At 42.7% G+C, this 15,098-nt stretch overlaps 1 protein-coding gene across 5 annotated transcripts in view; it reads left to right on the plus strand.

The window, feature by feature from the left end:
• The window catches only part of ADPGK (ADP dependent glucokinase), a 55,106-nt gene extending 41,441 nt beyond the window's left edge, over window positions 1-13,665 (plus strand). For 3 of the 5 annotated variants that reach the window (XM_029575818.1, XM_029575819.1, XM_029575814.1), the window contains one exon: window positions 12,244-13,665. In XM_029575818.1, coding sequence (XP_029431678.1) covers window positions 12,244-12,798 — 555 coding nt within the window. In that variant the 3' untranslated portion in view covers window positions 12,799-13,665. The remainder of the gene's footprint in view (window positions 1-12,243) is intronic. The other 2 variants (XM_029575815.1, XM_029575817.1) reach the window with 1 other exon arrangement.
• The last annotated feature ends 1,433 nt before the right edge of the window (window positions 13,666-15,098 follow it).

The raw sequence follows: 15,098 nt of genomic DNA on the forward strand, positions 1-15,098 counted from the left end.
TTACCTTTCCTACAAAAATTTTTTTTCTGCTTATAAAAGTGGCACACTTTAACGTGACAGAAAAAAGGTCATCCCATGATTATACAAGGTGAGCGAGCACATTTACAATAAGTGCACAAGAGTTAAAACACTGTTTTAGTGTAGATGTACTATGGCTCATATATGAGGGTGAACCTGTTCTGATAATTTCACGTCAATATATGTGATTTTTTCATATTTTGTTTGTAATCCTATCACATATTTCACTAGTTTTTCTGATATTACTTTAAACAAGTGGCATGTTTAACAGATAAATTCTGATTAATTTCTGAAGTAATTTAACATGCAAGAAATTTGTATTTTACAAAAAACTTTATCTTTATCAAAAATTCTTTTTTGAAAAAAGATGATATACAATATCTTTAGATATTGTAAAATATCTAAAGATATTGTCTGTTAAATCACAGACTAGAATTCTAAAACTGAAATACCTTTAACAGGTCAATGGTCCAATGCAAAATCTTGAACTATCCTAGCATATCTTGATAACGTAACAACTATGCCATAAGGTTGCTCAACTGCTAGTCACAGCTCTTCATAAACGATGACTAATGAAACTTCTTCAGTGCTCTGAAGGCTGAAATTATAGCTGTCTCCACTCAACAAAGGGTCCTTGGTTTCACCCTCAAAAGGGCTTCATCAGGAGAAGGAGATCCATGGAATAATTGGATCATGTATGCTAAAAATAAATTTTTAATCAGCTAAAACTTATTTATTTATTTATTTAGAACTTTTCTATACCGACTTTCCAATAACAGAATTACTGATCAATTCGGTTTACATTTTGAACAATAACAGTGACAAGCAAATGTCTTACAGAGAACAGGAAGAATAACTTGGAAATGAATATATGGGGTTAAACAAAGAAATACAATATACATAGCCTAATATAGGCAGAGGCAGATAACTTCTGTGTGGGGTTGTGTATAGCTTTTAAGACTGTCAGGAGGTTGGGAATTGCATTTTGTACTTTTGGGCTGCCAAGGAGTTAAAGTTGAAGAATTCTTTGGGGAATTCTTTGTGATGTTCTATGGAATTCTTTGTGTTGTTCTATGGGGTATTGAATAGGGGTTCAAAGAGTTTTTAGAATTGAACTTGTCTAGTTCTTGTATAGTTAAAACTTATGACACCATGTAGTCTAATGCTGATTTTAAAAGGCTTTGACCTACCATTTACAGCTGGGCTCATACCGGCAACTTTAACAAAGTAGAAACATGTTTAGAAGTACTAAAATCTTTGGACATAGGAAATCTACAAACTAAAAATCAAAACAATTCTAGTGCTGGTCTTAAAACACATAATATACAGAAAACTGCATAGAACAAAGGCTTAAAGAAAAAAACACTTAAAAGCAAACGCACAGTCCTGATGCGAGCCTGCCTTCCGTGAGTGTCTCTAATAGGGGAAATTACAATGAGACTAGCTACTGATAGAATCAACCGGTTTTTGTACGAGCCAGTGCAGTGTAACTAAGCGTGGTACATCTTGCATCATGGCACATATGACGTCACTTACCAATAGATCGGTTTAAAGATATGATAGAATAAAAATAGAATGCTTAAAGCTGGACCAACCTAAATGAAGATCATACTACTGGCATGTCCTTCAGAATGCATTTGGAGTACACAGTCAAGAAAAAGCTATTTTAAATATGAAAAAAATGGAACAATAGAAGAACCAATCTAAATGAAAAATATTTTGAAAAAATTATGAAAATTCTTCACTCTTTGTAAGATTGGCCAATAGTTTAGATGCCGGGAATTTTCTTCTCACTATTCTTCCTTAATTTTATTTCTTGTTTTTTCTTTTCTTTCTGCTCCTTTTCTTTCTTGGTCTCCCCCATTTTTCTTATTAGAGGAATGTGTATAATCCAATTTTTTTTTTGTTTACTTTGTTACTTATTGTAACTCTTAATATTGCACATTCCCCATTTACTGGTACAAGGTATTCTTGTGTTTGTAAAATTTATGAAAAATTAAATTAAAAAAATTATGAAGGCTGAGATTGGAGTATTTGAATAGAATGTGAAGAATCTCTAATATAAGATTGACTGCACTGCACCAATGGTCATTGGCATATGTTACAAATGCATAAAGTATTTGGAGACGAACCTTGTTTTGCACGCACAAGAGGGCCAAATCTTCGCGACAAATTAGTGCATACTTTGCCTTGTATTCAGGTCAATGATAATGATTGGGTACAATTCCCTTGCACACACTGCGTAGTGTACACCACTGTGCTTCAAATTTCCATATTCACATATCCTAAACAGCCAATTTGCCACATTTTACGTGACTATATTGATTTCAACACCTTGCAAATAGTGTATGCCATCATTTGTTCCTGACAGACTGAAGCTTGAAAGTTCTCCACTTCCCTAGCCTATATGCGAGTTTGGCAAGTGTTTCGACCACTGCAAAGTCTTTCCTTGCAGTTACTGACCTTGAAAAATGTGTTTCTGGTGGCAGTTTTTCTGCACGTTGATTTTCTGAGCTGCAGGCCTTGTCTTTCTTCGGGCGACTCCAGGAGTGAAACAGCTGCATATACTGTTCCTTCATTCTTGCCTAAAGTGGTCTCGGATTTTCGCTTGAATTGGTCCATTTCCTTGCTGTCCTTGGATAAAGAAAGAGATGCGGAAGAACATCGCCTGTTACGTTCCTTGGATGTCAAGAGACATGTCGTGAGGTATCTGGAGGTTTCTAAACCTTTCCAAAAGACAGATTGCGTTTTTGTCTTTCATGGTGGAGGAAAACAAGGCGAACCAGCTTTGTGGGCTACAGTAGCTTGCTGGATTAAGGAGGTGGTCACAGCTGCATATGTGGCTGCTGAAAAGCCTTTGCTTACTTAGGTTATGGCTCACTCCACTAGTGCTCAGGCAGTGTCATGGGCGGAGGTTAGATTGTTGTCTTCCGTTGACATTTTCCGAGCTGTGACATGGTCCTCCTTCACACCTTTCCAAGTATTATTGTCTGGATGTGCAAGTCTGGGAAGACACAGCCTTTGCACAAGCTGTGTTGACTGGACAGCGGGCAGCCTCCCACCCTATTCGGGAGTAACTTGAGTACATTCCATTGGTTCTGAATCCATCTGTCTACATGCTAGGAAATTAGAAATTACTACTTGCCTGATAATTTCCTTTTTCTTAAGGTGGATAGATGGATTCAGCTTCCCGCTCTCAGCTGCCAAATGATTGTGTGATGGTCCTTCTGTGGGTAAGTGTTCATCCAGGCCTAGACTAGCATGCATAAGTTCATTGTTGGTTGAGTACTGAAATGGTTGTCTGTTTTTTTTTTTTTGAATTTGACAATTTTTATTCAATTTATAACAAAATACACATCCACATAAGAAGCAAACAGTAGTACAACTCAAAAGGGTAGGAGTCCATTGACCCCCACGAAATCCCCTGAGCGATATCCCCCTCCCCCCCCCCCCTCCCACCCCTTCCCCCCTGACAGAGTAGCAAAGATCAACATAGAGACCGTCAGAGCACCTTACACAGGTCGGTGAGTATACCAAAAGGTAGACTGCAAACATAACACGAGTTATGGAATTAATATCATAAGTGGTACAGAGCATCATTCACTGAAAAATGGAGTAGGGCAAAACACTTAGATACTGCAGGAAGCTAATCAGCTCAAGATGGGGACTCATACCTTCCAGCAACAAATCCAGAGGTTAAAAAGGATTACGTCAAGCCTAATGCAATCACAAAAGGTTTCCAGGAAACGGTAAAGGAAGGAAGCCGGTGGTGTCTGGAGGCTGTCAAGTAAGCCAACCGATAATACAGGTGAAGTTTCCCCTTGATCTCCTTAAGGGAGGGGACGTCCCCCGACTTCCATTTGGCCGCTATGAGGCTGCGGGCAGCTACAAACACCTGAGCGCAGACTCTATGATACTTCTTGGGCACAGTGTCAGGGAAAACCTGTAGCAGAGCTGTGGTTGCAGTAGGGCTCATGACTATGTCCAATAGACCACCCAACCATGCAAAAAGCTCCCGCCATAAAGGAACCAACTTAGGGCAGTGCCACCAGATATGCAAATAAGTGCCCACAGCACCACAATCACGCCAACATTTGTCCCCGATATGAGGGTAAAATTTATGTAATTTGTCAGGGGTCAGATACCACCGGTAGATCATTTTGTAACAATTTTCCTGGAGGTTAGCAGAGATCGAGCATTGGCCAGCTAGCTTCAAAATGGCACCCCAGGTGGGAGCCCCCAACTGCGTCTGTAAATCCACCTCCCAATGTTTGACAAAGGTGCAGTGCTCAATGCCTTGAGGAAAAAAAAGTTGGTAGAGTTTAGAAATAGCGCCCTTGAGAATATCACTATACAGAAAATAGGACTCTATGATGGATCGGCCCGGTCGTAGCAGGCCCTTCCGTTGCAGGGAACGAATATAGTGAGCAATTTGAGCATGGGCTAAAAAATTTAGAGGGGGCAAATTATATTTAAGTGCCAATTGATCCAATGGGAGTAAGGATCCTTGTGAGAGAAAATGCCCAATAGTAAAAATCCCTTTCTCCCGCCAACAGGAAAAATGAGGGGAAGTGCTTCCCGAGGGGAAACCTGCATTAAAAGCCAGGGACGTTTGGTAAGCATATTGAAAATCCCCCAGAAGGTGCTTGCGGGTCTGCCCCCAGACTCGCAACGTAGTCTCCAAGGCCCAAGGAATACAATGGACAGGGCTCCAAACATCGCGCGGCTGCCACGGCATGGCAGTGATTGCCATCGGACCCACCATAGCCTGCTCGAGTTGTGCCCACTGCTTTGGGAACGTAGTGCGATTAACATCTAAAAGAGCCCGCAGTTGTGCCGCCTGGTAATAACGCAGTAATTGTGGGACTCCCATACCTCCCTGCTGTTTTGGTATATGGAGAAGAGTACGGGGCAGTCTGGGGGGGGCGTCGGCGCCATATAAAATCAAAAATCTTACGTTGCCAGCGACGAAGGGTGGGCAAAGGGATGTACACTGGTAGAGAAGAAAACAGGTATAAGAATTTCGGCAGGACAGTCATCTTAACAATAGCAATTCTGCCGAGCCATGAATAAGAGCCTCGATTCCAGCGACTCATTTCAATAATGATCTTATCCACCAAAGGTGAATAATTCAATTGGAAGAGGTCCGGTATATGTGAGGAGATTCGCACCCCTAAGTATTTAATATGGGATTTGGCCCATTTAAAAGGGAAACGGCCCTTGATCTGCTGCACAGTCTCCACGGGCAGGTTAATATTAAGCAACTCGGACTTGTCAAGGTTGACCTTAAGGCCAGACACAGCACTAAAGGCGTCCAGCTCCTGCTTGACCCCGGAAAGGGAGGACATAGGGTCTGTCAAAAATAACAAAACATCGTCTGCGAATAAAGACAATTTATATGTAGCGCCCCCCACTTCAACTCCCCGAATTGCCGGGGAATTGCGAATTCTGGTAGTAAGTGGCTCCAAATACAAAGCAAATAATAGGGGTGACAGGGGGCATCCCTGCCTAGTACCCCTACCAATGCTAAAAGGGGGACCATACCCAGAATTTACCTTAACCCTCGCTTGCGGATGATCATACAACTTTTGGATCCACTGTAAAAAGTGTGGTCCAAATGCCATAGTTTGTAAGGTAGCGAATAAAAAGGGCCAGTGCACCAGATCGAACGCTTTTTCAGCGTCTAGGGAAAGCAGCACTGCAGGTTCCTTAGTCGTATGGACCCTCCATAGAAGATCCAGGACCTTGCGAATATTATCAGCGGCCATACGATGTGGAACAAACCCCACTTGATCATTGTGGATTAGGGAGGGTAGATATTTATTGAGACGGAGGGCCAGGATTCTCGCTAAGATCTTGAGATCAACATTTATTAACGAGATGGGCCGGTAGGAGGCACATTGGGTCGGATCCCTCCCAGGCTTAGGTAAAACCGTGATACCAGCCACATTAGCTTGGGGAGCAATAGAACCCTCTACTCGTAAGCTATTGAAGAATTGTGCCAGCGGGCCAGCTATCGTATGAGCACATTTCTTGTAGTAGATACCTGATAGACCGTCTAGTCCCGGAGCTTTACCCGGTTTAAGGGTCTTTATAACCGATAAGATTTCCGCTTCCAGAATGGGAGCGTCCAAATCCTGGAGCTGGGCCGAGTTGAGACTGGGCAAGGATACCCCGTTTAAATACTGGAGGATGTGGTCTTGACAAATCTGCTCGTTCGCTAGATACAAGTGACCATAAAATCTGGAAAACGCCTCCCGTATCTCCTGTGAGGCTGTCAGCATGGTGCCCTGGGTGCACTTAATTTTAGAAATAGTATTACGTGCCATCTTGGCTTTCAAACTGCGCGCCAACAATCTCCCCGCCTTATCCCCACCCTCGTAATAGGCCTGTTTGGTGAGTTCTAGAGCATAAAGCAACTGAGCATTGTCCAGTTTATAGAGTTCGGATTTTGCTGCTAATAATTTTTGATAGCACCGAGGGGAAAGGGTATGCATATGTTCCTGGGAGAGAAGTTTAATGGCATGCAATAGAGCCCCCCTGGCTTTCTCCTTATTACGTTTGCACGCTGCCGCTCTAGAAATCATGAGACCCCGAGCAAACGCTTTAGAGCAATCCCACACAGTACCTGGATTGATGTCTGGGGTACTATTAATAGTAAAGTATTCAGAAAGCTGGGACTCTAGTTTCTGTACAAAGGGAACATCCTGGAGGAGTGACTCATTCAACCTCCAAAAACAATCCCCCCTATCACCATCACTCACATCCAGATCCAAAATAATGGGTGCATGGTCAGACCAGGATATAACATCCAGGTCAGCAGTACGCACCTTGTTGCCCAGTTGTTTGTCCACCAAAAAATAATCTAGTCGGGAGTAGCTATCATGAGGGTGTGAATAAAAGGAATATGACCGGGAGTGAGGATGACGAGCTCGCCAGATGTCTACAAGGGTCCAATCTGTTATTAAATTCTTTAATTGTTTGCGTAATGACTGAGGAGTATGGGATTGTACCGTTGAGGAATCTAAACCCTGCTGCAAGGTGATATTAAAATCGCCACCCAGGATAATAAAGCCCTCCGCATGATTCAATAGCAGATTCTGTATATCCCTCAAAAAGGGACCCCGAGCCTGGTTAGGTGCGTATATCGCAACCAAAGTATATATCTGTGTACCCAGCTTAAGTTTCAACAACAAATACCTCCCCTTGGGGTCCACGATATGGGAGACATATTCATAAACCAGGGAGGCTGAAAGTAAGATCCCCGTCCCAGTGTACTTGGCACCCGCGCCACAGCCCGCATGATACACATGAGGAAAAGATTTAGTCCCCAAGAGGTGCCCATGCTTGGTTTTAAGATGTGTCTCCTGCACATATACTATGTCAGCCTTTTGTCTCTGCAGTTCCTGCTTAAGAAGGAAACGCTTTCTATATGTGTTTAGCCCTTTAACATTTAGGGAAACTATTTTAACCATACGAAAAACATAAAAGACCCTTTAAGCGAACAGTAATACTCTGAAATACCACACATGACAATATAGAAACCTGACGGAAAAAATCGCTGAGGATGGGTCCCGGACCCCTGACTAAAAGCAGGGTAAGCCAGGCATCCCAATAGGACATGAAATAAAACTCTGTCTCTGATGGGTTGAACATGAAAAGGGTCCGCTACCAAATCTCGCGGGCCCCAACCCCGGGGGGTACAAATGAACCGCACCATCAGCCGACCACCAGCCCCCCCCCCCCCAAAGCCCCTCATAACTAGGCAATATATAATATTAGAAACAGCATATAACAGATAACTCATAACATCTGGGTTTGTTGACACAAAAATGCAATAAGGCACGAAATGTGTAAAATGTGAAAAAAGTGGCAATCAGCCAAACCTTGCAGCCAAGAAAAATAGGCAGTCCCAACTAGAGGCTCGTACAGCAGCCGGTACGCCGTACTAACTCCCAACATGAGTGCTACAGCCGACAGCAAACCGGTCATCCTTGATCCGCTGGGGTTCGCACGACTGGGGTGGCCTGCCGCCGCAAACGTCCCTTGCCAGTACCCGGTCTCTGCCAACGTGGGGTGGCGTCTGTGCGCTTCTGCTTAGGAGCGTGCGCCTCAGTTGAGAAAGAATGTGCGAGGCCTGCTTCTTGAAAAATAGAGGCAGCATCCGCCATAGTTTTGATCCTATAAGAGATCCCCTTGTGCTGAAACAGCAAAGCGAACGGAAAAGACCAGCGGTACTTAACCTCCGCCTGGCGTAGGGCAGCTGTGGCCTCCCTGAGCTGATAGCGCTTTTGTAATGTGGAGGGCGCCAAGTCGTTGTAAAAAGCAAGATGGCAGTCTTGCCAGGTCCACCCAGGGTGGGACCTAGCCATAGCGAACACCTCCTCCTTTTGCTGATAATTGAGGAATTTAAGCACAATATCCCTTGGCTGGTTGTCCTTCCTCTGCCCCAAAGCCCGGTGTGCGCGCTCCAGCACAATCACTGGTTCAGGCTGTAGCTCGCTCCCAGGCAGTCTATGTTCCACGAGGAGAGCCCTGCAAATGGCCGCCGCCGTTTGCATGCAATCAAGAAATACATCAGTCTCAGGCACCCCGCGAATGCGGAGGTTGGACCTCCGAGCCCTGTTCTCAAGGTCCTCGATTTTTTCTTGCATCAAATCCACAGTAGATGAAGCTTGCATCTGTTGGGTATCAAGGGAGGCCAGGTGAGCACACTGGTTATCAAGTCTGACGTCCATGTCGTCCACACGGTGGCCCAGCGAATTAAAATCTTCCCTTAATTCTGCCATGCTGGCTAGGAGATCCGCTTTATGATTCCGAAGGTCCATGCGGATCTCGCAGAACCAGGACCGGATCTCCGTCCTCGTGGGAATGTCTGGGTGCAGGCCGCCAGTCACCCGGTCTGCGGTAGTATCAGCCCCGGAGTCCGTCGCGGGCGTCTCCTCCAACTCATCCCGCTGCTGTAGGGCCTGCTCGCCGCCATCATCCAGGGGAAAATCATCAGGGAGCTTGCTAAAAGAAAACCGCTTAAGGTCAGCGGTTTTTTTCTTCGCGGCCATTTGAATCGCAATCCCCGCCAGGTTTTTATCGTTTCGTGCAAAAAAAACAGATCCAGATACCTTGCAAAAATAAGCTTATTGAGGGCTCAGGGAAGGAGCACGGCTAGCACGCGACCATCTCGTAGCGCAGCTCAACAGCGCCCCCGGTTGTCTGTTTTTAAGTACGTTTTTGCTAGTCTGTCCACAGTTGCTTTTGAAAAGAATATTGGCAGGCTGATGTCACTGCCGGGGTATATATACTGTGATGTCAGTTTACTCTGTCTCCATCTGGTGTATAACCCATGGTCCTGAATCCATCTATCCACCGTAAGGAAAAGGAAATCATCAGTACACTTTTTGTTTTATTTATTTTAGTCTCTAAAAGTGTGCTTATTTGAAACTTGAGTCAGACTTCTTTTACAGCTATGTTTTGTCTTGGCAAAGTGGAAAAGTCTTCTTCCTCATCAGCCAGCCAGACCAGTCTAGTTGCCTGATTTATGCTTCCAACTAGCAGATGGAGACCGAGACTAAGTTTGCTGTTCCCTTATAGGCTCCCGTGCTGACCTCAGCCCGCCAGTATTCTTTGTCTTTAGTGGATGATGGTCAACATCCTTTGGGCAGTTTTTCCAAACAGGTTATTTTGTTTTACATACCTTGACAGGAATGAACCTCATTCATAAGCATGGTATGCTGGGGTTGATCTCAGTCTCTCAGATTTTATGATAATGCCCTTAATACTTGAATTATGCCAAAGAGAGCTGCTTTCTGGAGTTCATAGAGTGTAATTTTTATTGCCAACATATTAAGGTGCGCTTGGAAATTCTTTTTAATCAGGCCAATGACACTCAATATAATTGGCACTATTCCTTTATCTTTCTGCCACATTTTCTTCTTCTCTGATTGCATCTCTTGATATGTAAGTTCTTTGCTTTCTCCATATGATCCACAGAATAGTCACTGGGTACTGACAACTCTATCAACAATGCCTTTCTTGCTTTTCTTCTCCTTTACCACAATATCTGGTTTCTATGCATCAATCTTCCTGTCGGTGGCAATAGGAATGTCCCAAGTGATCACAACTTCTTTCTTCGCTTCCACTCTATAAGGGTTGTGTTCCCAGTTGGTGATATGTTTATACAGCTTCCAGTGAATAAGCAGTGCTACCTTGTTGTGCCTCTGTGTATACAGTACATCACATCCAGAAACAAGATGTGTAACTGTTTCCTGTTCTGTTCTGCAGAATCTGCATTTGTCTGTTTTACCAGTCTCTTCTATGTTGGCTGTGAACTATCTTGTCCATAGCCCACTATCTTGGGCTGCATTTACCAGTCTCTCATCCATAGCTTTTGAGTTCACCTCTCTTCAGCCACTGCTGTATGAAATCTTGATCCATGTGGGGTTGCTGAAGTAACTGTCTGTACTTCCCACTGAACTTATGCTTCTGCCAATTATTTTTCCTTGTTTACTGGTCTGATTCTTTTTTTTTCTCTTGTTTTGCTAATTCTGTAGCTTCTTACCTTTATATACTGGTGGATTTTCCCTCTGTTCGCTGGAATGCTTGTCTTAGCTTAAGGACTGAGACTGGATGCTTGTTCACTTTTGTTCTTCTGCACTATTTTAGCCTTTGGATCCGATGATGCCTTTAAATATTCCTGAAGTCCTATCATGGTAGCTCTATAGGTATAATCAATTTCAATAAGACCCATACCTCTTTCAACTCTAGGCATATACAATCTTGGGCATACACTGTTTCCTATACATTACCTGATGGATATAGAGGAGCTTTCTTGTTTTTAAAGGTTTGTCTCTTGAATAAAGAAAGTTTAAAAAAAAAAAAAGCTGGAAATGGAAAACTGCAATAATTTTGTTCCAGGAGAAACTGTGCATAACATTCCAGACATCAAATTCTAAATGTTTAAGTCAGAAGTTGGACACCCCTGGCATCCATGCCACATGGCAGCAAATGAAGACATTTACTTAACATGCCATTTTCACTGAGCTACTATGCTGGAACTGTGATTTCTCATTTTGAGAATGCTTGCAGTAGTGGCATTGTAGCTCAGCTGGAGCAGTGTGCCAGGTGGGAGGCGCACGATTTGTTGAGAAGACTCTCCCCTGCACATCAACATCTCTTCAGGAAGTGCTGTGGGTTTTTTGTTTTACCAAAAACACTGACATTTCTAGGATTGCTCATAGATGGTGTGCCTCCGAACAATGCTTGAATACTATGGTGGTGTGTGTATTCAAATACTGTTCGGAGGCACACCACCTCTATGCAACTCTACAAAACCCCTACACCAGGATCACTGCTAACCCCTCCATTTCCTAAAGAGATTTTGTCTTAAAACAAATTACATAAATGTACAGTTTGTGTCCTAAAGGGCTTAAAATCTAAGTGGTCTCATGAGGCAGTGGCAGATAGTGACAAGGTCACAATGAGTATTGGTGATAAAAACAAGATCAGAATTAATTTCTTGGTTCCCAGTCCATTACTCTAACTACAGGACACTGCCTGTTTAATCTATAACTATCTATCTCTGTTCAACTATGATTGACATATGTGGGTTTTATTATTTATGTGCTGTTCATTATAAGATGAATAAAACATATTTATATATATATTTCTCATTCACAGCCACTACATATAATTTTTAGTTAAAAAAGAAAATGATAATTCAGCAAGGAAAACCTCCTCTACTCCATGCAGCAAACAAGTCCAACCACACTTACACTACATATGGCAGCAGCTGTCCCAAAATATGAAATGGAAATGGGACATGTCATCCAAAGCAAGAGTTTAGTTGCTTGAACACTCCTTGATGTGTGCTTCCTAACATTTTCACTGTATTTCACTTAATGCTTTCCAAAGTTTTTGAATGTGAGGTACTTCTGTTCATTTTGTCCTCATGTTTCCCTAACCTCTGCTCTAGATACTGCCCTGATATCGAGGAGCTTGGAGTGGAGTACTCAGCTTGCTCAAAGACACCTTACAGTCCTCAGTTGACTGATGTGTAGAACCAGCACTCCTACCACATACCTAGCATGTTATCTGGTCTGCCTTGTACCATAGTAGATCACTCTTTAAGCCTGTAGGTGTTTATGAATGAATTGGGTGTTCTGTAAAGAGCCTTCTTGGCTTGCATGACCTTTTTCCACAGAAGCGCTATTTCATCTTCTGTTTTGTTAGCAGGTGTTCCCTTTGTTGAACTCCATTGGACTGAATGAACAAGAGCTGCTGTTTATCTCCCAATCTGCCTCTGGCCCCCACTCCTCCTTGGCTTCCTGGAATGGTGTTCCTGATGTTGGCATTGTCAGCGACATAATCTACTGGATCCTGAAGGAGCATGAAACAACTGAGGAGGGTAAAGGATCAGATCTCACCCGCATTCACTTCCACACGCTGGCCTATCATATACTGGCTACTGTGGACGGCTTCTGGGGTAACCAGAGAGCAGCCTTGGCTGCTGGTGCGCAGGTAGCGGGCACTCAGGCCTGTGACACTGAAACCATCAACATTGACCATGTTTTTCTGAAAGCACCCTTAGAATTTGTGACTTCTCGGACAGCGGAGTTTTCAAAAATCTCTTTTAGTCCTTCTGACCCAGTGTCCATTTGGCACAGGGGAGATGTCTCATTCCATTTCACCCCTGTTCTGATTTGTAAGGATCCGGTCCGGACGGTGGGCCTCGGTGATGCTATCTCTGCACAAGCACTTCTATACACAGAGATGACACTACAATAAGGCATATAAAGGTGGAGACCATGTGTTTTTCCTGGAGAGCAGCCAGAATGCCTGTGTGTAAACCATGAGTCTAGAGTCAATGGCGCAGGTGGTAGGGACCTGAAGACAACAGCTTTGTATAAAAGGTCAAACTTAAGACATTTAGAAATAAGGAGCATTGTAGTTCCTTGGAGGAAACACAATGGTCTGAGCTGGATTTTGAAAACAGGGAAATATGTTCAGCCTTTAAGGACACAGATACTGGCCAAAGATAGGATGATAGATTTGACACATTCCAGTAAGCTGAGTGGCACAGATAGGAATTTTTTGAATTTCAGGTATACTTCATGAAAATCTGAAACTACATTTCTATCTCTGGGCATCATGTGCTGCTGAATATTTCTGTCCAGTTTAATCTGTGACAGTTTGCAAATAGGGAAAGTACTGATCAAACCTCTGCCCTGTCTCTGTTCAGCAAATCCTCAATCATCACTTCTTTGCAGAAGAGGACCCAGGATTGGCGTTTAATTGGATCATTTCTGTGCAGGTGAATACATCCCATCATGACATACTGAAGCTTAGAATGTCAGGAGTATTTGAAGGATTGCTGTCTGCCTGTAAACGTGCAAGAGCCTCCTTTCACAGGATGAACAGCATACCTTAACTTCAGTGTCATTTCTGATTTGCGTTATGTTAATAAAAAGCTAACAAAAAAAAAAAAGAAACAGCAAACAAGCCATTTCTAAGAGTGGCTGATGAAAGCACTAACACTAGTGCTTGGTACGTCTTGTCTGCCACTTGCTGCACTAATTTTGTTCTTTTATTAAAATAAGAAAAACTGCTCAGAAATGAATAGATTATAGGAAGAGTAATTTTCAAAAGCATGGTCATGGGTAAAACAGATACTGCATGTTATCTGTAACATAGTAGTAGCCAAACAAAGCCTTTTTTTTTTTTTAATGTCTTTTGTGACTCAATAGCCAATAATCACCACCAAGTGAGGTAATGTGACACACACCGCAAAAATGGACTTTTTAAAAATTGCCCATCTGATATGTGGGTAAACTTGTGTGCATTCCTGGGGTTGACATTGGGGAGCGGTTTTGGATTTACATGTATACATTTTGAAAATTCAAACATGTATTCCTGAAAATTTTCTGTGCACTTAATAGCACGCATAAATGTGTGTGGGTAAATTTAGTGGAACTATTTTCAATTGTGTAAGTCCACTTTAAAAATTGGTTTAATGTGCGTGTATATTTGTTGGCTGGCCGACTTGTGCGTGGTTTACAAAATTACTCCTTAATACTTTATTTTATTTAAAATATTTATTACTCGCCCTTCCATGGTTCAGGGGCAGGGTACAGCAAAACATACATAAAAGTTGTAAAATAAGAACATCTGTTTTCACATTTATGGTAAACGCAAACCATAAATATTTCAGAGAAGAACATGCTGGCTGAGTCATGTCCTATGCCAGTCTGAAAGAGTAAGTCTTGAGGGCTCTTCTAAAAGACGTAGAACTGAGAAGACAGACAGACAATATCGGGAGGGAGTTCCAGAGAGTAGGGGCAGCTGTGGAAAAAGCGCTCTCCTTAATTTCGTCGAGATGAGCAAGCTTTGCAGAGAGGGTATGTCAAGGAGACCTTAGTTCTATGTAGTCCTTTCTACAGTTGCTTTAGACTAGAAGGTTGCTGTCAGAATATGGTTTAAAAGAAAGTGATGTTTGTTTACTGTGCAGGTTTTCAAAAGTACATAAGTGATAGTGCTCATGTGGCATCAATTGCACATTCTGCTGTTTTAAAGAATTTTTAACATAAGCAGCTCCGCATTCCCCTCCGATTCTTCTTCACATCCTGGAGCAGCTGCCTTTAGAGGTGTATCTCACATTAGCTCACTTGGGGAGTGGTTATTGGCTGTTGGGCCACAAATGACATTCAAAAAAAAGAGAAGCCTTGTTTGGTTACTGTGTCACCTGCAGTTACTGAACCAATCTGATCCTTTTCCATATGAGTTAATTAATGACACTGCTTTGTGCCAGGCTGCTCCCAAAGAAACAGGGCAGCTGCTTAAAGAGTTAAGAAAAATCCCTGTAATGTTCAAAAGATGGAGGTGAGAATTATTACTCACCGTGTGTAGTTTTCAAACATTGTATGGCTTTCTTTAATGGGAGAATTGCCACCAATTCAGATGGTCATTATGGGTGTTCTAGAAGGCAATGGCAACATTTAAACTGGTTGTAAGGAGATCGATAAATAAAACCATACCTTTCATTCCATAATTAAAAGCAAAACAAAATGTGGGTGGGCAGCGTGATTGCT

This window comes from Rhinatrema bivittatum, chromosome 13 (assembly GCF_901001135.1).
Source record: "Rhinatrema bivittatum chromosome 13, aRhiBiv1.1, whole genome shotgun sequence".
Taxonomy (NCBI): Eukaryota; Metazoa; Chordata; class Amphibia; order Gymnophiona; family Rhinatrematidae; genus Rhinatrema; species Rhinatrema bivittatum.